Source organism: Typopeltis vanoorti, chromosome 22 (assembly GCF_054136105.1).
Source record: "Typopeltis vanoorti isolate ZY-2024b chromosome 22, IOZ_Tvanoo_1.0, whole genome shotgun sequence".
In the NCBI taxonomy this organism is placed as follows: domain Eukaryota; kingdom Metazoa; phylum Arthropoda; class Arachnida; order Uropygi; family Thelyphonidae; genus Typopeltis; species Typopeltis vanoorti.
In genome coordinates, this window is record NC_143570.1 from 90,118,677 (window position 1) to 90,142,481 (window position 23,805).

The 23,805-nt window shown below is 37.6% G+C and overlaps 1 protein-coding gene across 2 annotated transcripts in view; it reads left to right on the forward strand.

Moving 5' to 3' along the window:
• LOC150094558 (uncharacterized) overlaps window positions 1-23,805 on the forward strand; it is a 170,205-nt gene that overhangs the window by 140,931 nt on the left and 5,469 nt on the right. Inside the window, exons 7-8 of one of the 2 annotated variants that reach the window (XM_090412327.1) lie at window positions 1,447-1,545; window positions 10,878-10,994. In XM_090412327.1, the coding sequence (XP_090268453.1) occupies window positions 1,447-1,545; window positions 10,878-10,994 (216 nt within the window). The remainder of the gene's footprint in view (window positions 1-1,446; window positions 1,546-10,877; window positions 10,995-23,805) is intronic. The other variant, XM_090412329.1, reaches the window with a different exon arrangement.

The window sequence follows — 23,805 nt, forward strand, 5'->3', positions numbered from 1 at the left end:
GTATCACTAAAACAGTATAGTACAGAGACATTTACAATCTCTTATAGTACTGTATTTAGCAACAATTAATATGATTAGAGACAACTGGAATGACTCCATAATGAAAAACTTGTTTCATCCCACAGATGCTATGTCGGACAAAACATGCAAGCAAAACAGTTTTATTGTAGCACCAAACATAGTATCTACTTAAATATATTCTAACATCTGTTTGTTATCCATCATCTTGTCCATGTCACGTTTAAAAATCATATTATAATACATCAATAATCTTGAAGTCAGTACATATCACAGAAACAAATTTCACCAATATAGACTCCATTAAATGTGAATAACTGAGATTTTTGTTCAAAAATTTTACAAGTTAGGTAGATAATGTAAGCATGTTATAATTTCATTAACCATATCATAGCAAATATGTGTACACTCAGAACAGGTGTGGACTGTTATTTGCAAGCATACAGTGTGTGTTTCATATATGCACACTTGATGTTACAAGTGTTTATTTTGATGTTCATATATTTTTGAATATTTTTTTTTCTGGTTCTTATTCTTGACATCAGAACTTAGTGAATAAGATTTTGCTGTGGTCAGTATTACACAAACTTGATATTATGTTACTTAATTTCTGAAAAATCTCTTTTCTACTTCTTTCTAAAAATTTTGTGTTAGTATCAGGGTATTCTGAATTTTGGGCACGTTAATTTGGATGTGGTATGGTCAATGCCTTGAATAAGAGATTAATTATTTCTGGTTAACATCTTCTCACTCATCATTTTATTGTCAATATGTATAATTTTTATCACTTTTGCAACCATGCTCTGAAGAAATATTTGTTTCTTCTGAATTCCCATATTTTTTCTCCCCAATTTCTACCTGTTTAGCATAATGATTACAATTATCACACTTCCTTAACTTTGTCATCAGTAAAAAAAGTTGATATATTGCTTCATATCATTTGCAATGTTATTAATGTACTACTTCAGTTAGATGATTTACTTTGCTAGTTGTGAGACTAGAGCCCTGCATATTGGAACCTTGAAATGGCTTGAAAAAGTATTATATTTGGTTTCCATAGCAGGATTTGTGCATTACCAAATTTTTAGCTTTATCACAGTAACAAAATGTCCCTGGTTTCCAACCTTTCATAGATAGGATTAATATTTAAGAAAGTTTGTAAAAAAAAAAAAAAAAAAAAAAAAAATACTATCAACTGTAAACACGTGGATAGGCTTATGTGTTCATCACAAATGTTGAATTGGATTTAAACGGTATTGATGCAAACACAGATTGATAAGAAAAGATTTGTTAAGTTAATAAATAGTTATTTCCTATCAACTGTAGTAAATGAAATGGAAGGGTTAAAATAATGCTTCTCATGCTAGTCTATAAAAACTGAATTGGAGGTATTCTTAATATATGCATTTCTTTCATATATTGCTATAGAAAGTCTGAAAGCTCATCAGACTTCTGAAAAAGAAGATAGAGTTTTAGATTGCAGGGCACCCACTCAAAATCTAACAAATGACATGGAGATATGTGCTGGTTAGTCTTCTTTACTTTATTTATGTTTATTTTCTTATGCTGTAAGATTTTAAATATATTTAATAATTGTTGTAAGATATTATAGTGTAAAAGAAAAGAATTTATGGTGTAAGATACTATGGTGTAAAAGAATTTGATATTTTGAGCCTCCCTAGCGCAGTCAGTATAGATGAAGCCCTTTGGTCAGAAAGACCTGGGTTCCTGTCAGTGGCATGAGGAACCTGTATTTGGTCTATTTCAACTAAAGGGGAGTTAATTGGTCTCATACGGAGGCAGGGGTTTTTTTCACCTGGAAACATGGGTTTTTCATCCCTCCCCCAGAACTGACAAACTGGCCCGTGAACATACACGTTTATAGACATAGGACACAATGGGAGGCATAGGGTTAACTACCTTATTCTCGATACGGATACGGTAGCAGTTAAATGTAGAAAAGATTTTTTGTAGCATATCTGTTGTAAAGTTCATATACAGTAAAAAAAAAAAAAAAAAAAATCTTCAATGAGAAAGCTTTTCCATTGTTTCATATAAAGTAGATACTGTCAACAAGTTGGCATTCTCTCTCTATATCTTCCTTGCACATCAGTCAAATTAGTTCTTTATATACAGGGTGTCCCAGAATTAGCTATCTGCTTCAGTGAAATGGAATGAATTTTTTAAAAACTCATGTTTATTGATGTTTATCATGTTTAATATGTGTTATAAATGTAAGAATTTCTAAATTATTTCATAATTTTATTGTCATCTCCTTTCAGAACCCTAACCCTAATAACATATCCAAGACAACAGCTCATAGAATCTTGCATTCGACATTGATGAAAAAGGCTTATCACATGCAGGTGCTGCATGCTCTGAATGAAGAGAATTATCCAAATCAAGCAGCAAGGTGTGCAGAATTTTTGGATCAGATTGAAAATGGATGTTTATTGGATAACATCTTATTCAGTGATTAGGCAACTTTCCACGCGTATGGTAAAGTCAATCGACACAATTGTTGCATCTGGTCCAATGAAAAACCATCTGAAGTCATAGAATGGCAAAGAGACTCTTCAAAAGTTAAAATGTAATGACTAAATCCAAAATTTATGGCCCATTCTTCTTTCGGGAAGCATCTGTAACAAGTACCATCTGCCTTGAAATGCTTCAGCAGTTTCTCGACCTACAGCCTCTTGATGAAGATATTTTTGATAATGTTGTGTTTTAACATTATCAAGAATTATGCACTAATTGTTCGAGAATACCTCAACAGACACTTTCTGAATCGGTGGATTGGATGTGGAGGACCTTGACCTTGGCCTCCGAATTCAACACCCCTGGATTTCTTTGCATGGTGTTTCATAAAAACAAAGGTTTATCACCAAAAGATCAGTAGTTTAGCTGAACTTAAAGAACGCATTCAGTGGGCAGTGCAGGACATAACTCCTGAAATGCTTCAAAATGTGTTTCACAATGCTAAGGATAGATTTGAAATTTGCAGGGATTCAGACGGAACCACATGTTGAAAGTTCTCAATAAAGATTTGACTTATGATTTATAAATCTATTTGTTTGTGTATCATAATTAGTAATAAACATGAAATTATGTCAGTTTTCAATAGATTTGTCCAATTTCATAGAAATAGATAGCTAATTCTGGGACACTCTGTATAAAACAGAGAATGATCTTAGTCTCAACAAAACTGAAGATATACACTATGAAGATAAGCAGCATCAGTGGAAAATAATGGAGCTAGCAAAAGAATTAGAGATGTAGTCCATCCAGTTCTCAACTATCCTTAAACAGGTTGAGTCCATTAATTAAGGTTTTAGACAATTTAATGCAGTTGGCTTGCCATTCCTCTACTGCATCCCTCTAGTGGTAAGTATTTTATGTCTGTATATGTATTCACTGGGCCGATTTGCCTGTTTTGAGGAATGAAAAACCGAGGTTTCTGGGAGAAGAAAGAAAAAAAAACTCCACCTCCATATGAGCTGGTCTCATACAGAGATGGAGAGTTTTCAATTAAGAATCCTGATAAAGACTGAATGATAAATGCACGTAAACACAAGAAAGATATTTAATTAACCAAATATTTTGGTCTGGAAATAGCAGACCATCCTCAGTGGTATTACAGGAACAGTTATAAAAAATACAAGCTAGAATATTAACAATAGATCATTTAAAATAGAACACGGCGCGTGATGTTATATCACTAAGTATGAAACGGAATATTTTGAAGTAGAGACATCATTGAAAAAAATAAAAAAAATTAATGAGTAATCTTGATTAGACTTTCCCAGATTTTTTATATAGATATACAGTCATTACGATTCAGGTTGGGACGATGGAGCAAGGCCTCTACGCTTTCCTTGAACAAACGTTCAAACCTATAACGGGATCTTGTAAGAGGCGAGTCCTGGACAAAACAGCAAATCCTGATAAAGATGCTTTGCATCATATATGGGATTTGAACCCAGGCCTTTTCAACGAAAAAGGCTTTATCGAAACCACCTGAGCTATGGAGGTTCTGAATACTTAGTATGTTGGCGTAATTGAGAGTGAGTAGGAGGTCTGTTTATCTGGTGATTTGTGTATTACTGAGGATAAGGTAATGTGAGCTGAGATTTCATTTTTTGAGAGAAGAGGCAAGACTGTTTTTTGGGGGCCTTGAATGTGATCAGATTGTCATTGCCCCATTGAAGAAGGGGAGATGGTGATTTGTATGTAGTGGAATGCCTTCCATAATGAGTCCTTGGAAGAGTCAAATGACTTGGCAAAGGCATTTGACAGGGTGCCACATGATAAGCTGATATTTAAGTTGCAGCACATGGGTCTGGATGTCAGATTGGTCAACTGGATTCAGGATTGGCTGTCTGATAGGTATCAGAGAGTTGTGTATGGTGGAGCAGTTTCAAGGAGGCAGAGGGTTACAAGTGGAGTCCCACCGGGCTCAGTACTAGGACCTATATTGTTTAACCTTTATATCAATGACATTGCAAGGGGATATTCAGTTGTTTGCGGATGATGCGAAGCTGGGAAGGATTATTAGTAATAGTGCAGATGTGGTTGCCATGCAAGAGGATTTGAATAAGCTAGATAGATAGGCAAATGAATGGGGGTGTCAGTTTAATGCAGCAAAATGTAAGGTATTGAGGTTTGGGAAACATCGATGGGATGCAGCATACTCTTATGGGAGGAGTTATGCTGGAGGAAGTAGGGGAGACAAGAGATCTGGGGTTGATGGTTGATAGAAACCTGAAGTTTAGGGAACGTATTGCAAAGGTGGTGAAGGTAACACAGAGGATTGCTGCAATTATGAGAAGGACACTGACCTGCAGAGATAAGAGGGTTATCATTCCGTTGTATAAGTCTCTGATCAGACCACACTTGGACTATTGTTCTCAGATTTGGTCTCCAGGATTTGAAGGGGATAAATTAACTGTGGAAAGGATACAAAGATGGATGACAAAGATGGTTTCAGGACTGTACAAGGATAGTTACGAGAATCGGCTGAGGGAATGTGGACTGCAGAGTTTAGTGGATAGAAGAAGGAGAGGCGATATGATTGAGACTTTTAAATTGTTGAGAGGTGGTTACAGGGTTGACACTGGGGTGTTCTTTTGCTTGATTGAACAGCGGGAAGGAGTGATGACAAGAGGCCATCCCTGGAAGTTACGAAAGGAAACTGTGAGCAAGAGGGTGAGGAGTGGTTTCTTTGCGTGGAGGGTGATTGAACCATGGAATGCATTGCCTGATGGAGTGGTGAGAGCGAGAACAGTCAATGAGTTTAAGGAGTGGTATGATAGACTTTGTGTTTCTTAGGGGAGACCTCCCCTCGATGAGTCTTGACAGACTTTATGTTCTTAGGAAGGACCTCCCACGATGAGTCTTTCGACTCCATGGAGACCTGAATAATAATAATATACTTCATTAACCTCTATTATCTTTTCTTGTGTGTAGCCTATCTAGATTCCACCTAGGGATATTTCCTTTTCAAATACTGATAAATTTGTATTTTTACTGAGCCAGCCAGTGTCCTATAACAGGAATTTATTCAAGTTCAGGGAAATATTCCTACTTTCACTGGCATACACTCTAACACACATACACTTAAATAGATATCAGTACTTTGCAGTCGTGACCAATGATCTATTACTTAAACATATATATCTAAAATTTCTCCCGCTATGGTTCTAATTTTATAAGTGGTAATTTGATATCTCTAATTCAGGCACGACTCAGGCATATGCAATAAATATGTTTATTGGAACTAAATGACAATTACAACTAAATTTAATCAAATTACTAAAACTTCTAAATCTCATGCTAAGATAATTAAACAATTCTAAATTAATCAAGTTCACCTAGACAGATCAAATTGTTAATCACACAGAACAATAGAAAGCAATGACAATATTACACTAAATTAAGATTCTCTCATGCATACTATTCATAGAGTATACGTACTGTACAATTTGTTGCTTTCTCAGTTAAGATTATCTACTAAACAAAATACACTTACTACTTCAGTCACATACAATTAGATTCGTTCCTGACAATTCCTTGTCCAACAGAATTTGCTGTCTCACATATGAAATCTTATCCAAGTTCTCTAAAGGATTGTCCACATTACTTAAGCAAACATAAATTTCAATCTTGTATCACTTCTGTAACATACAACAAAGATCTCTATATTACCCAGTTCTTTCCGAAGGTCTATTAACTACCACGTGTTGTTCTGGTCATCCTTCGATTGGCTATCTCAGCGCCTGGCTTTTGGCTACATCGTCCTTTCTACTGCTGCCGGACTCGAACTATTTTCTTCCGCGACTGAGGGCTATTTCCGCTCCTTTCCGATGGGACATCCAGCGACTGGCACGATTTCTGCATAGGCTGATGATTCGCATACAGCTTCGCGTGGAATCTTGTTCAGCATAATCAGGAAAATGGCCCGCTTTCTGACATCATAGAATCCTGGCTCGTCCTATCTCCGACCACCGGTCAAGAATCCTCGAGATGAAATCCGGAACAAAAAAAGCCCTGTAATATGGCACGCATTGCCTTATATTCTGTGTTCTAGCGCCCTCTTTTTGCTATCCTTTTTTTTCGCACGACCCTTAGTTTTAATGCCCTTAAGATGATCCTTACTCTCCCTATTGCTATTAGGTGCTGTCTTCGATGAAAGCGCGCTTACGTTATTTTCCCCGTATGCTGTAGCCTCCGGCGTTACGACCAATACATGTGTTTCAGATGCGACCTTTGCACTGTTACTCATTACCTGTCTGGCGACTTACGTTATTTTAGATAGCTTAATAGGACACAAATTTAAGCTAATATTTCTTTTACATAGAATCATTAATCTGACATAATTCTCTAGTTTAGTTTTCCATTTTTGACTATAAATATTTATAATACAATTCACATATTAATATGCATTCTCTTATACAACAAACAAGGTCTTATTACTTTCTGCTGGTGTGCAGGTATTATCTTAAATTAGTTAGAATTTTCATGTTAGATTCTGAATGAGCAACTTCTTAGAAAATCCTCCATTCAGGATCTAACAGAAGTATATAATCAATATTTGAAGTAGAAAATGCAACCAGAAACTTGAAATGTTGAAAGGCAGATAGAGTAAATATTCAGCTAGAAATGCTCGAATGATATGGTTATACTATAATTCACAAGGACTGATCAGATTATCAAATTCCAGATGATTGAATAGAGCTCAAGTTATCCCTGTAAAAAGGCATTAAAAATTGATTTAGAATTACAGAGGAATTTCCTTATTTAGTTACAAGCAATATTTATACAAGCATACTTGAGAACAGACAAAAAAAAATATTGCGGAAGAGAAAACTTGGAAGAATGAGATAGGGTCATACTAAATAGGAGTCAAAATAAGATTTTACTAAATCTGACTTAGTCTAACTCAGCTGTTTACTTTAAGGAGTGCCGTTATATCCTTAAATATATCCAGTACTAGTAAGTATGTAAGTAAATTGAGGATTGTCAAATTAAATCAAATAAATTGGTATGAAATATAAAAAAAAAAAAACAATATTTAGGCTTACTGTGAAAATAGTAATATGGAAAATAACAACTGCATTATTAATGGAGAACCCTACAAAACAAGTAAAATACTTCAGTGATTTAGTTACAATTTTTAGTGAATTGGCAAATTAAATTTGTATTTTTTTTTATATATATATTAACCCCACACACGAGAGGTCACAAGACCTATAATAAATGTCAAGGAGAAAGAAGGAATCTAACTAGTTTCTTGAAAAGGTGAGATTTATAAAACCAGTATGGTGGAAGGCTGTTCCAAAAAACAGAGGTAGAGTATGCACAGGTGTTGACCATTGGCTGCCTAGTTCGTACATGATTAGAAGAAAACCGATGAATGGCAGTAGCCAGTTCACTGGAGCAATGCCAACGAAATACCTGTAAAAAGAGTCATAATGCAAAAACAGAGTGCATATAAGAAAGTGACTGGAGGGAATCAGAAAGAGTAATCACCTGTTATACAAATCACCTTCTTCTGTATACAGTTGAGAATTCCTAAGTTATATGAGGAGTATTCTAAGTTTAGTTGGATTTGCAATTTATAAAGTGTTTGGAGTTGAGGTGAAGAGAAGTAATGTTTTGAACATAAAAAAATACAGAGTTTATTAGAGGCTGAGGAGGCTATGGATGGAATGTTTATGCCAGGATAAGCTGGATGTGAAGGTCAGCCTATTAGGGAGAGGGAGAACTGATCTTGGATGGAAATCAGAGCATCAAAAGTAAGAGGGAATGATATAGGATCTTTTTTCATGTAATAGATTGTGTTTTGATAGCATTGAATTTTGCTAAGTTTTCACCCCACTTGAGAATGGTGAATGGTTCAGTGTTTAGGACACTGGTTATAGATTTTGCAGCTTCAGTCATTTGAGTACTACTGGATTCCTTGATTGAATAAGAGGAATGGAGAGTACTGTTGTTAGCAAACCTACCAGCAGGATTTGACATTAGAAAGAAAATTATTGATAGCAGGACAAATAGTGTGGAATGCTTCAGCATTGATAAAGAAATTTCATAAGAAGCCATACACCATGACATGTAATGAATGACCAGACAGAAAGCTGGCATTTACATCATAAAAGGCAGAAGAAAGACAAATGGTAGTTTGTTGAAAAGGCTTCGATGCCAGACATGATCAGATGCTTGGATTCAAGAGCAACGACACAAGTTTCTCTAAATCTTTCTACAGCTTGTGTACAGAGGTGGGTAAAATTAGTGATAAGGTCCGCTATAGAATGATAGTGACAGAATTCATATTGGTGATCACTAATTACCTGATAGGTATCCAAGTAGTGAAGAAGCCGTTTGTTTATATTTTTCTCCATCACTTTCAATAGTACTAAGGTGAAAGTAATGGGAAGATAATTTGATGGCTGTCTTGTACTCCCTTTTTAGGTGCAGGCTTCCTCCATGCTCTTAGGTAGATGCCAGTTGAATATGATGGTGGCTTATATAAGCAAACAGATGGTTTTTAATTTGGAGTGCAGGTATTTAGCTTAACTGGAGGGATATCATCTGGAGACCAGGAGACTTATTAGTATAAAGACTATTCAGGATTTTTTAAATATTTTTCTGATGAAAGATCAGAGGAATAATGCAGTGAGCAATTTGTATTAGAGGCGATTTGCCTTGGTTGTCTATAAAAGAGTTGGAGGGAAAGACTGTTGCTGAGTCTGCCTTAGCTTTGATATTAGCATGGTACCATCAGGATGTGAGAGAGAGGTGGAAATGAGGAAGGGCAAAGGTTATACCGAACGGCCTGAACTTAAAAAGCTCAACTGGCAGTTGAGCAAAGGACAAGCTTGCCTCGTAGTCTTAGTTTTGTTGATTAATTCCAACTAATACTAATATCAAGTCACTCATAGGTCATCACTAGAGAAATGCTTATCATTTTCATCAAATGTCTTTGAAGCAACTGAGAATATGCTAAGCTTCTTTAACCCAGGATGAGATGACAAAAATGATAATACATTTTCTCAGGTTGTGAAGTCTGTGTGCTGCATGATCACATTCTTAAAATTTTTGCAATAATCCCATTCACAAGATGTTGAAAGCTACAGTATATTAGCAAGTGGATAGGCTAATGATTAGATAATCCAGGAATCCTGCCTTTCTAGAGACTTGTGGTACTTTTTTAATACACTTTATATGCGAATATGAAATGTATGATAAACCACTTCGTGGCTCTAGATGGAAGGTAGTGGTCTCACTAACTTACTTACTTTAGGTCATAAAAAGAACCACCTGCTAAATACTTTCATAGGCAATTCATAGTCAGTCAGCTAGAAAAAAGTCAGAGATGCTATTTACTTAGACATTCAGGCTAATCACTGCCGAATAGTTACAGCTAAGTTTTACAGCAGTTGACAAGCAGAGCAGCCTTTGTCATGGAAACAGTTAATGTGATAATAATGATGTCATAAATAGATAACAAATAAATAAAGTTAATATGGCAGGGACTTGGTTGAATAAATTTATATGGAATGAGAAATTAACCAAAATAAACTATACAAGGCAGTGCTTAAAGCAATTTTAATTTTGTATCTCAGAGTTATATTAGTTAATGGTTGATTACTACTCACTGCAGATATGAGTTCTGAGAAAAATTAGAGGAGTGCACAAATGATGTGAATAGAAGAATCATATTAAAAATGAAAATAGCTTTAAACAAATAACTTCTGTAATTTGAAGCTAATTTGCTTGCTTTGTTTCTAATGAGCTATTCAGTTAAATATTCCAGTGATGAAGTAGTGTGAATGTACAAAACTAAATAGATGTGCAAAATTATATAAGGTATGAGAGTGATTCTGTGCCACAGCAAGCAACAATCAGACTACCTTGAAGGAGGCAGCACATAGGCTTGCTGCAATTAATACACATTTATTAAATTAATAAATTACATTCATCAACTAATATTTTATTGTGTTACTATTAAATGTAAAATTACATTATTTTTATTTCAAGTTGCTCCACCCCCCAATTTGTAGATTTCGTAATGTGGCCACTGCTTTGAAGCTCAAGGAATTCATATTTTTGTTTTGCAAATTTTAAATATCACTTCAGTTTGTGAATTATGATTTAAAATGAAGTATAATCGACTCCATTTTATTATTTTCTGTATCTTCCAAAATTGGATAGAGAAACCTGATTTCCTTTGTATTATTTTTTATAAATATTTCTATTCCATTTGTGTTTTTAGATTTCTAAAATGAGAACAAAGATAATATTTTCACTGATGTTTTATTTTAGTTCTTTTAATTCATTTATTTTCTTATTTTATAATATAGAACCCGGAGAAGGAGAATTACAATCATCAGAGAGCACAGAAAAGGTTGAAAATCCATGCCCTAAAGATAAAATAGACGTTGATATGTCTGAATTAACCTCACAAGTCACCGATCATGGTTAGTTTAAAACATAATTTAATTGATTGCACAACAAATATTTTACTTTGTTGAAAAAAAAATAATTAATCAGATACTGTCACATAAGCAGAGAATTAAACTGAATTATTAAGGAAAGAATAGGAGAAAACATGCTTACAGTTCTAGATTTCCACCTCTTTCTCCATAGTTGTGGAATAAAATGATAGCATATGCACTTTTTTTGGTGGCAAGTGAATTTCATTGTTTACTGTGAGACCACCACCCTGCTTATTGGAGGCTTGAAGTGACTTGATCAATTCCATGTTTGGTCTCCAGAGCAGAGTTTCCAAATTAGGTAAAAATAAATAAATATACAAAAAAAAAATTTTTTCACATTTGACGTCTGTAGACTCCATATGATCACTGCCGTACCTCACATGGTTTTGGCAATGATGTTAATGATTAGGGTCAGAAATTCCCTTTCCACACAAAGTTTGTAGGATAATCACAAACATCCATGCCCATGGCAGGATTCAAACCCATGGCCTCTTGGCTGGAGAGCAGACATGCTAACCAGGCAGGCTAAACATACAAAAAAATTTAAAAATTAATAAAAATATGAAAGAAAAAAAATTTTTATTCAACCCACTATACTAATGTACTACATGTTTACAACCATTTGTTCGATGGGAATTACATTAAAAAAAATAACAAAAAATAAATAAAATCTGAATGCAAATTTTCTACAAACTTGGATGTCAATAGAGAAAAACTCAGTATTGTTTTTTTCTCTCGCACGTGAAAGGCAGAAGAGCCTATATCAAATAAATGCCGTGTGTGGGTATGGTCAGGAGTAATATCTTGAACTGTTGAAGATTGTAGTCCTTTGGAAATGCTTCACAGGGGAGAGACTGTTCCACAGAATTGAGGTGTAAAGAATGAAAGATGACTGGGAGTAGTTGGTGATATGCAGTTCGACTCTAAAAGGATGTTGAGCAGTGGAGTTGATAGACAGACATGTCAAAAAGTGATATACAGTGGGTGTGAATCTGCTAGATTTAATGTGACCAGTGGTATATCTCAGAGTTTGGTACTTGAGCCATTATTGTTCAATCTATACATTAATGACATTAAGGATGGTCTAACAGGAGATGTGCAATTGTTTGTCGATGATGTATAGATAGGCAGGGCAATCAGGGATACTACTGATATTCACACTTAAACAATGATTTGAATAGGCTGGAAATTTGGACAAACAAAAATGGCTGTCAGTTTAATGTTAGTAAGTGTAGAGTTATGCACTTTGATGTAATAATATTTCCAGCAGCATATTATATTAGTGAGGTTATGCTACAAGAAAATGATAGGCTAAGAATCTTTTCATATTGGTGGATAGGAATTTGAAGTTCATCTAATCCTCACCTACTCATGGTGCACCACGGTCACATTACCTGAATACTGAACGGACGAGGATGGGCTCGCAATTTGGGATTTAGCCGACCAAATTGTATTCTTATTGGCTTAAACCAAAATTTCATATGATGATTCAACATGACAGAATTTCATGCTGGCTGGAGCATCGCCCGGTTAAACAAGGTCTCTGTTGTTTTCGCCAGGGAACCAGGGTGAACAGCGAAAAGGCAGCTACTGGAACAAATCTGAAAACACACCCCAACTCAATATCACCAGAGTTAAAGATCAGTACTATCAACATAAGAAGCCTGAATGGCAAACAAATGGAGCTAGCCGTGGAATTAGATAAGTACCAGATCGACATAATAGGAGTGACTGAAACAAAAAAGACAAAAACTGGTGAGATCTTTCTGAGCAATTAATACAAAATGTTATATTCAGGCAATGACAATCAAGGAAAAGGAGTAGCCATAGTATTCGACACTAAATACGTGGCTAATCTTCTTGAATGGCAGGCTGTCTCAAGTAGAGTGATGTGGGCAAATATGAGAATGGGAAACTGGACAATGAGACTTATTTGTGCCTATGGTCCCACAGAAGGTTCTACTAAGGTAGAAGTGGAGGAATATTTTGAGGCTTTAGATAAAGCAACTGACACAATGAAAAAGGAAAAGTTGGTCCTTGTTTGGGAACTAAATAGCAGAGTAGAGAATGATTGTGAGACATACAAAAATATATTGGGAAAATTTGGAGAAAAGAGCAAAGCTAATAATAATGGCAAATACCTATTGTATTTCTGCTCAGGACATGGACTGGTTATTACTTACACAATGTTCCAACATAAAAATGTGCACAAATTCACATGGAGAGACGAGGCAAGGAATAAGAAAAGTCTCATTGCCTATGTTATTGTTGATAGTGATGTTTTCCCACTGGGGCAGGACACCAGAGTGTACAGAGGATTTGAAATTGAAAGTGATCACCATTTAGTCTTGAGCAGGATAAAATTGCATTTCATATTGAAAAGAAGAACATTTAAGAAAGTTTTAAAGAGAATAAAAATTGAGCAGCTCTCAGATGTGAACGGTACACTAAAATACACAAAGATTATTGAAAAAAAAATGAAAGAGTTTGAGAATAGGAACCAAACCTTGTTGATTCAGTGGCAAGCCTTGAAGATAACACTGATTGATTCAGCCAGAGAGGCATGTGGTGAGGTTGTGTGCATGGATAGAAAAATCAGAACTCCATGGTGGACACTGGAAGTTAAAGAGGCAGTGAAAGAAAAGAAGAAAGCATATCAAAAGTTCCTGGCAAATAAATCGGCTTGTGCTCTTAGAGAATACAGAGAGAAATGTAAGAAAGCTAAACACTGTGTAAAATTGGCTAAACAAAAGTCATGGGAAGACTTTGGCAAGAATATAGAAAGTAAATATCAAGAAGGTGGCAAAATATTCTGGAGGCTGTTGAAGCAGCTCAGAAATGGAGGAAAGAGTGCTGTAAAAGGAATTAGAGATGATAAAGGTGACATGAAAACAGGAGAAAAAGATATCCTTGAAATATGGAGTAATTACTTTGAAAAAACTCCTAAATGAAACAAATAGTGATGCCTGCACAGTGGTAAAAAACACTCACCAGGCTTGCAATCAGGAATACATATCCATACTTGAAGTAGAAAAAGCCATCAAAAGCCTGAAATGTGGAAAGGCAGCAGGAGTAAATGATATTCAACCAGAAATATATATGCAAGTATATTTAAAAAACGGTTGAAAAGGATTGTGGAAGAGAAGCTTGGTGAAGATCAAGCTGGATTCAGGCCAAATAGAGGCTGTCAGGATCAGATTTTTACTTTACGACAGATAGCTGAGAAATCATGGGAATATAACAAAGATCTCTATTTAAGTTTTGTAGATCTGGAAAAGGCATATGACAAGGTGCCAAGAGTGGAGCTATTCCAAACGTTACAGTTATATGGTGTTATAACTGTAATGTGGGGCATTATATCAAGCAATGCTTAGTCTTTATTTGAGTTGTAAGTTAGCAGTTAGAATTGAAGAAAGTACAGGAAGGTGGTTTAATGTTAAATCTGGTGTGGGACAAGGATGTACATTATCCCTTCTGTTATTCATTATCTATATGGATCACATGATGAAGGAAAGTGGTATTAAACCTGATATCAAAATTGGAGATGTTAATCTTAGCTCTTTGCTTTATGCAGATGATGTTATACTTCTAAATAAATCCGCTACAAGTCTGCAAGATTCCCTGAGTAAATTGAATAACTGTTGTAATAGATATGGTATGAAGGTCAGCATTAAAAAGACAAAGGCAATGAAAATAGGCAGAAACATTGAAAATATCAATTGCATTGTGAATGGAGAACGTATAGAACAAGTAAAACATTTCAGCTACTTAGGCACGAATTTTAGTGACGATGGTAAGTTAAATATGGAAATAGACAACAGAATCAATAAAGCTGGTATAGCAGCAAGTCAACTGAATAAATGTATATGGAATAAGAAAGAAATTGGCCAAAACACTAAATTAGCTGTAGACAAGACGGTGTTTAAACCAATTTTAACTTATGGATCTGAGAGCTGGGTTAGAAGTAAAACACTTGACCAAAGACTAGAGACTGCAGATATGAGAGTCCTGAGAAAGATTAGGGGCATGAACTGATGGCATCAATGGCAATATCATATTAAAAATGAGGATATATGGAAAGAACTTGATATGGTCAGGATCCAGGAATGCATTTGCAGAGCTAATCTCAGGTTTTATGGTCACTTAAGCGGAATGGGAGAGGAAAGATTAGCAAAAGAAGTGTTCTCTGCCAGGTTGGAAGGAAAAAGACCCAGAGAAGGTATAGGTGGATTGATACAGTAAAAAGTGCCTTAGAAGACAGAAATATAAGATCTGATAATATTGGAGTCTTGACATTTAACATACTGATTTGGAGGAAAACCTGATGCTGGACCATGCCTTACTTCATGTAATATATATCTGTTATATTATTCTGTAGACTGGTCCCTCCTCTTCTTTCTTTGCTTCTTTCTCCTCTCCTTGCTCCTTCCGCCGATGCTATTAGAGTATTCGAGGGCTAGGGGTGAGTCTTTCCTATCTTGCTAAGTCATTTCGTCGTATGCAGCCACCGAAGGAGGCAAGCTAGCCTCAGTAGGTGGCGGTCCCAAGCCCGGATAAATGCGAGGGTTGATGTCAGGAAGGGCATCCAGTCGGAAAACTTCAGTGCCAACTCAAACTATGATTATGAGTCGAAGAGAAAATGATATAAGGGCTAGGGCGTACCCCTTAAGCGACGCGCAGCCACATCGCCCTACAGCTGTGAGAAGTGGACGAGGGCTACCACATCAAGGGCGGGTGTGGTTAATGAAGTGAGCCCAGCAGGTAGAGAGGATGTTGCGAGTGGGAACGCTGAATGTTGGAAGCATGACTGGAAGGGGAAGAGAGGTGGCAGACATGATGAGGAAGAGGAAGTTGGACATTTTATGTGTGCAGGAGACAAGGTGGAAAGGGGGAAAGGCAAAGGAACTGGGAGATGGATATAAATTGTTCTACTCTGGAGCGAATAACGAGGGAAGAAATGGTGTAGGAATTGTGGTGTGTGGCAGAATGAAGGGTGAAGTACTGGACCTGGGTAGAAGGAACGACAGGATCATGCGAATGAAATTGGGTCTTGGAGAAAAGCGGGTGGTCGTATTATGTGTATATGCCCCGCAAGTTGGTTGTACAGCAGAGGAAAAAGATGAGTTCCGGAACGTGTTAGATGAAGAAATGAGGGAATTGGAAGAAAATGAGATGGTGATTGTCGGAGGAGACTTGAACGGGCACATAGGAAGACAGAATAGAGACTGTGAAAGGGTGCATGGTGGCCACGGAGTGGGAATGATGAACCAGGAAGGAGATAGGGTTGTGGACTTTGCAGTAGCGTTTGATCTGGCAATTGTGAACTCGTTTTTCTTCAAGAGGGAAGAACATTTGATAACATTTAGAAGTGGTAACAACAGCTCACAAATTGACTACATTTTGACTAGAAGAAAACATCTTATGGTTGTGACCAATTGTAAAGTAATTCCAACAGATCAAGTAGCACAACAACACCGACTGCTGTGCGCAGACTTTAAAATAAGATCGAAGATAAGAACTTCTGGTTGCCATGGGATGAAGACAATTAACTGGTTTCGCTTAAAAGAGGAGAGTGTGAGGAATCGTTTTAGGGAGAGAGTTTAGAGAGGATTTCGGATGGACTGGAAAGTGTACAAGATTGGTGGAAACATAATTCAAAAGTAATCCTTAGCTGTGCAATCGAGGTGCTTGGTGAGACATCTGGAAAGATTAGAGAGCAGAAGGAGGGTTGGTGGTGGTGGAATGATGATGTACAAGTGGCAGTGACAGCTAAGAGGAAGGCAAAGCAGACGTGGGATGAGTCAAGAGTGGAAGAGGACAGAGAGGTGTACAAAGAGAGAAAGCAAGAAGCCAAGAGAGTTGTGGCACAGGCGAAGGCCATGGCATATCAAGATCTGTATGATCAATTAGAAACAAAGGAAGGACAGAGAAAAATTTACCAACTAGCGAAATGTAGAAATAAAGCAGCTAAGGACATCTTACATGTGAGGCAGATCAAAGATGCTGAAGGAAGAGTATTATGGAGGGATGTGGACATAAGAAACAGATGGAAAATATACTTTGAGGGATTTTGAATGAGGAAAATGCAAGGACTCACAGAGGAGATGGGCAGCCTTCTGAGGGGATGGTGCAGAACATCAGTAGAATGGAAGTGACGGAGGCCATGAAGAGGATGAGGAATGGAAAAGCGGTGGGCCCCAACAGAATTCCAGTGGGGGCATGGAAGGCACTGGGGGAAGAGGGAATTGACCTGCTGTGGGACCTGTTCATGAAAGTTTGCCAACAGGAAAATATACCCGAGGAATGGAGGGAGAGTACTCTTGTTCCCATCTACAAGGGTAAAGGGGATGCACAAGACTGTAAAAATTACAGAGAAATAAAGTTGATGTCCCACACAATGAAGATCCTAGAAAGGATTCTTGATGGTAGATTGAGGGAAGAGGTGGAGATTGCAAAGGAACAATTTGGGTTACGTCAGATGATGGAAAAATATCGAGAGAAACAAAGGGAGCTACATCTGGTATTTATTGATCTGGAGAAAGCATACGATAGAGTGCCAAGGCAAGAAGTCTGGAGGTGTCTGAGGGAGAAGAAGGTGCCGGAGAAATATGTCAGGTTGGTGCGGGAAATGTACAGAAATGTGAAGACAAGTGTTCGGACCTGTTTGGGACAGACAGAAAGTTTTCAAGTGACAGTTGGCTTGCATCAAGGGTCAGCATTAAGTCCGTTTCTGTTTAATATTGTGATGGAGGTGGTAACAGAGGAGGTGAGAGAAGATGCACCTTGGACAATGTTGTATGCAGATGACATCTTGCTGTGTGTAGATTCAAGAGAAGAAGCGGAAACTAAACTGGAAAGATGGAGAAAAGTACTGGAAGAGAGAGGTATGAGACTGAGCAGAAGTAAGACAGAATATATGTGTTGCGCAGTGGGCGGTGGCCAGGAGACAGATCTGGAGCTGGAAGGAAATGTCATCAGGAAGGTGAGAGACTTTAGATACTTAGGTTCAACAGTGGAAGAAGATGGAGGAGCTGAGAAGGAAGTGGGATGCAGGATACAAGCGGGTTGGAGGAACTGGAGGGAGATGGCTGGAGTGTTATGCGATAAGAGGGTGCCTATCAATCTGAAAGGCAAAATTTATTGGACAGTACTGAGGCCAGCTATGACATATGCTATAGAAACTGTGGCCCTGAGGAAAAATAACATCAGCAGGATGGAAGTAGCAGAGATGAGAATGCTTAGGTGGATGTGCGGTGTGACCAGAAAGGATCATCTGAGAAATGACTATGTCAGGGGAACAGTGAAAGTTACGAACTTAGGAGCGAAAATACAGGAGGCAAGGTTAAGATGGTTTGGTCATGTGATGAGGAGGGAGGATGAATATGTGGGAAGAAGGGTCATACAGATGGATGTGCAAGGAAGGCGGAAGCGTGGGCGGCCAAAGAAGAGATGGAGGGAGCTGGTAGAAGAGGACTTGAAGATGAAGAACTTGGAAGTGGTGACAGCCCAAGACAGGAAGGTGTGGAGGAGACTCATAACAAACAGTGACCCCACTTAAGTGGGAGAAGCTGTAGAAGAAGAAGAAGATTTGGAGGAAAATTATAGATAGGAAGTTAGCAATGATGTAAATTTTTCATGTAGTACTATCATATCCTGTACACCCCTTGAGGGTATATATCAGGAATTTGATGATGATGATGAGGTCACATAGCAAAAGTTGCAAATACAACGCAGAGGATAATTGCGATGTTGAAGCGTACCTTGACATGTATGGATAAGAAAGTCATTTTGCCTCTTTATAAGGCCTTGATAAGACCACACTTGGATTATCGTGCACAGATTTGGTCTCCTCGGTTCCAAAAGGATAAAGAAGCTGTAAAAAAGGATGCAAAGAAGAGTTACAAAGATTATATCTGGATTATGGGATTTAGATTATGAGGGCAGATTGCAAGTATATGGATTGCAGACTCTGGTAACAGGAGAAAGAAGGGTGATATTTTTGAGGTCTATACACTTTTGAAAGGGTTTTATAGAATATCATCTGATTAAATTTTTCATTATATGGAAGGTAGGGAGAGAACATGGTAGCATCCATGGAAGTTAAGTTTCTTCACACTAGGTTTTTCTCTCACAGAGCAGTGAGCGAGTGGAATTGTTTGCATTTTAGGGATAGTGAGTGCATGAATTTATAGCCTCCTTTGATGAGTCCTTGACTCCCTGAAGATCTTAGTTCTCGATGCTAGTTCTGAACAATGACTATGGAAATATATATAGAAGAGACAGAATGCAGAAACGGATCTTTTGTGGGAAAGTGGCTGAAGAGAGTCTCTAAGAAAAGTGTCATTTATCAATTGGACTGCCCTTTTCTTAACAGCATCAAGAATTTTTAGGGCATCACTCCATACATGAGAGCAGTATTCCAGTGTTGGTTGGATTTGGGATTTATACTGAGTAAGTAACTGTTTGCAGAGAAATACCATCTTGACCAGAAAAGGATGCCAAGTTTTTTGGAAGTTTTGATGCTATAGAAGCAATATGATTGTGCCAGGAAAGGTTTGGAGTAAGAATCAGTCCAAGAAGAAAGATTTGGTCTTGACTGTTGAGCTTAGCATTATTAAAAGCATTATTAAGTGGAGAAGATTTGATGTCTTTTTTTTCTGGCAAGCAAGCAAAACTGCACTTTGGAAGCATTGAAGTTGACTATATTGCTTTCACTCCAATCAAGGATACTTATGGAGATAAGTGTTCAGGGTACTTTATTATAGATGATCTTGAAGCTTGAGATGTTTGAGAACCAAGGCTGTCATTTAAGTAGGATGAGTGAAGTGTGCTCTCATCAGCTGTTATACAGAGTAACTGTTCAGCAGAGAAGTATCATCTTGAGCAGAAAAGGATGCCAAGTTTTTTTGGAAGCTGATGATGCTATCAAAGTTAACTAATATGATTGTGCCAGGAAAGGTTTTGAGTAAAAGTTAGTCCTAGAAAAGAGATTTGGTCTTGACTGTTGAACTGAACATTATCAAAAGTAAATGGGGATCAATCTGAGAGAAATTTGGCATCCAATTACACAAAGAAGAAGGCTGTTCCAAATGATGATAACTTGTTGAAAAGCCCTAGAGTCCAGATCCAATGAAAAGCCTTGGAGATGCCATGAGAATTGGCACAGGTTTTTCCAAGGCTTTCCATGGAATTGGTCCAAAGGTTCATGACATAAGCTAGGAGAACTCCTGTGGCTCTAGAGTGACGAAATCCATACTAGTGGCTAATTAGATAGATAGCAGTTCTCAAGATCTGAATAAGTTGACTGTTCACAATCTTCTCCATTACTTTAGACAAAACTGATTGTGAGTGCAATAAGTCAATAGCTTGATGGTAAACATCTATCTCCTTTTATGGGAACTGCTTGTATATAAGCTTTCTTCCATGTGCTTAAGATGAATGCCAGCTAAGTACAGTTTAGTGAATAGATGATAGAGAGCGATAGTGCATGGGAGGTAGTTAAGAAGTATTTGCATGAAGCAATGGCTGACTGTCTGCCTAGAGTCCGAATAATAAATCAACTAGGGGTTAAATGGATGAATAACACCATTAAGCTTGAGCTGCAAAAAAAGAAACAACTATGGAGGGAATTTAAGGAGAAAGGTGACCGGCAGGCACATGAACGGTATAAAGCACAGGCCAGAAGGGTAACGAGTGTGGTAAGAAAAGCAAAAAACGATTACGAAAGAACATTGGCCATGCAGGCTAAAGAGAATCCTAAACAGTTTTTTAGATATGTAGCAAGTAAAAGGAAAAATGTACATGGCAGAATGATTTTAAAGAATGCTGATGGTAGTGAGGTAACTGAATCAGTTGATATAGTTGAGTTACTGAGTGAGCACTTTTCAAGAATACGTCATCCAGGTGGTGACATTGCAGAAACGAATGTACCAGTAGATTATACAGGAATTGTGGTGAATGAAGTGGAGGTGAGTATTCTATTGCATAACCTCAATGTCTATACATCTGTGGGATTGGATGGTATACCAGCTCGTGTTGTACGAGAAGCAGCTAAAGAATTGTCAGTACCCTTGACCATTTTGTTTAATTTGAGTCTCAGGTCTGGGTTAGTCCCGAGGGGGTGGAAAGAGGGGAAAATAGTTCCACTGCATAAAGGTGGTTCCAAGACTGCTGTTGTAAATTACCGACCGATTAGCATATCAGGAATCATTGTCAAGGTCTTAGAGAAATTAGTCAAGAAAAGAATACAGGATTGGATAGATGAAAATGGGATATTGTATGGGGGACAACATGGTTTTGTGAAGGGTAGATCATGCCTCAGTAACTTGCTCACATTTTATAACACAGTGACGGCTGAACTGGATAGGGGTAATGGGTTTACAGTAATACTACTGGACCTTGCCAAGGCTTTTGATAGGATACCACATAGAACCCTAATCAGTAAACTGGAGCAGATGGGGATAGATATATGGTTGGTGAGATGGATAGGAGGGTGGTTGAAGGAGAGATACCAGAGAGTGGTTTATTCAGGAGTGGAGTCTAAAAGACGGCTTGTGACTAGTGGAGTGCCACAGGACTCTGTTCTTGGACCACTGCTTTTCAATTTGTTCATCAATGATATAGGAAAGGATTTGAGAGGAAGTGTTCACTTGTTTGCTGATGATGCAAAGTTGGGTAGAGCAATTATGAGTGCACAGGATGTCAAAATTTTACAGGATGATTTGGATAGTTTGGAGGACTGGGCTAGGAAAAATGGATGTCAATTTAATGTGCCAAAGTGTAAGGTTATGCACTTTGGGGTGAAAAGTAATAGCAGCAGTATATCGCATTGGTGGAACCGTACTCCAGGAGATTGATGAGGCCAGGGATTTGGGAGTGTTGGTGGATAGGGAATTGAAGTTTAGAGGGCACATTGCAAAAGTGACTAAAACAGCTCACCAAATCACTTGGCTTCTGAAAAATACTTTAACATGCAGAGACAAACAAGTTGTTGTTCCTCTCTATCGAGCCTTGATAAAACCCCATCTGGACTACTGTGCCCAGTTATGGGCACCAGGGTTTCTTCGTGATGGGAAGGAAGTGGAGAGGATCCAGAGATGAGTGACCAAGATGATAGCAGGTCTGTGGAATGAACCTTATGAGAATAGGTTGAAGATTTGTGGGTTGCAGAAATTGGTCGATAGGCAAAGGAGGGGTGATATGATTGAGACATTCAAATTACTGAAGGGTTTCTATAAGATTGATCCAGAAGATATTTTTGAAAATATGACTGGTGGTGGGAGGACTAGGGGCCATGAATGGAAGCTGGGCAAGAGCGTGGTTGACAAGGGTGTTAGAGCTAGGTTTTTTACTTGGAGAGTAGTGAATGAGTGGAATAAGCTTCCAGAGTCTGTTGTGGGTGCTACGACCGTGAATGAGTTCAAGGCAAGGTATGATAGATACTGTGTGAATGTCGAATAGTTGTTCTTGACATGATGTTAGGGCCCCCCTCGATGAGTCTGTCGACTCCTTGGAGTTGCCCGGAACAATAATAATAATAAAAAAAAAAACTAGTGTTAGTTCAGGAGCACGTCTCTTGAGCACAATGGGTGGGACCGGCTGCCTTTGTTGGTATCCAAGTTATTCAAGATTCTTCTGATATCTTTGCCAGAAGATAACAGGAGGCACGAGATGCAATGTTCTTGGCAAGGAAGAAGGTAATTTGTTTTTCATTAGGAAGGAGGTTATTCATTAGCTATTAAAATTATATATTGGTGTGTAATTAGAATAAGACTATCCCATATCTTAGATAGAGAGGCAATTGTTCCATCATTAAGTTTGGACAGTAAAGTAAGGCCTCAGCACTTTCTTAAACAAATGGGCAAATTTATAGTGACACATATGAACTAAACATGTTTCAGACCATAGGATTCTGAGAAGCCATAGTTTCATGTATCATTTGATGTTTAAGAGTTCAGGTGTAGAACAATAGTATAAGCATGTTACAATAAAGTTTTTATAATTCCAGTCTTCTGTGATGGACGGTGAGCCAATTGCTGTTGAATGTAGTGTCCTGTGAAAGTAGGCTTTTGACAAATGGAAGTAATTAATTTACCTGATCTTAAGTGGGGAAATAGAATATCTAAAAAGGATGATTTGTTGTCTGATTCCATTTCCATTGTAAATTTAATTTATGGATGTAGGTTGTTTATATTAGTTAAGAAAGTAGGGAATGTTTCTTCATTATGGGGCCAGATAGAAAAAATGTCATCCATATACTTACTTAATCCTCCTCTTCTACCTTTTACAGTGTTGAGGTAATTCTTAGACTTCCCAACCACAACCGTTACTCGAGGATAAGGTGGTTAGCCCTATGCCTTCTGGTGTGTCCAGTGTCTGTAGATGCATGTGTTCACAGGGCCAGTTTGCCTGTTCTGGGGAATGAAAAACTCAAGTTTCGTTTCCAGGTAAAACAAACCCCTACCTCCGTATGAGAACAGCAAACTCACCTTTCATCAAAAGAGACCACATAAAGGTTCCTCACGTCACTGACGGGAATCGAGCCCAGGTCTTTCTGACCAAAGGGCTTCTATATCGACTGAGCTACGAATGCTCTTCATCTATATAACGAACCCAAAATGAGGGCTGGGGTGTATGGAGAAGAAAAGGATGTCTTCTAAATGTAAATAAAAGTTAGCAAGTGTTGGGGAAAGTGGACTTCCCATTGCAGTTCTGTCAACTTGGCTGTAAAACTTATTTTGACAAATAAAATATTGGGAATGCATAACAAAATTGAATAATTTAATTATATCTT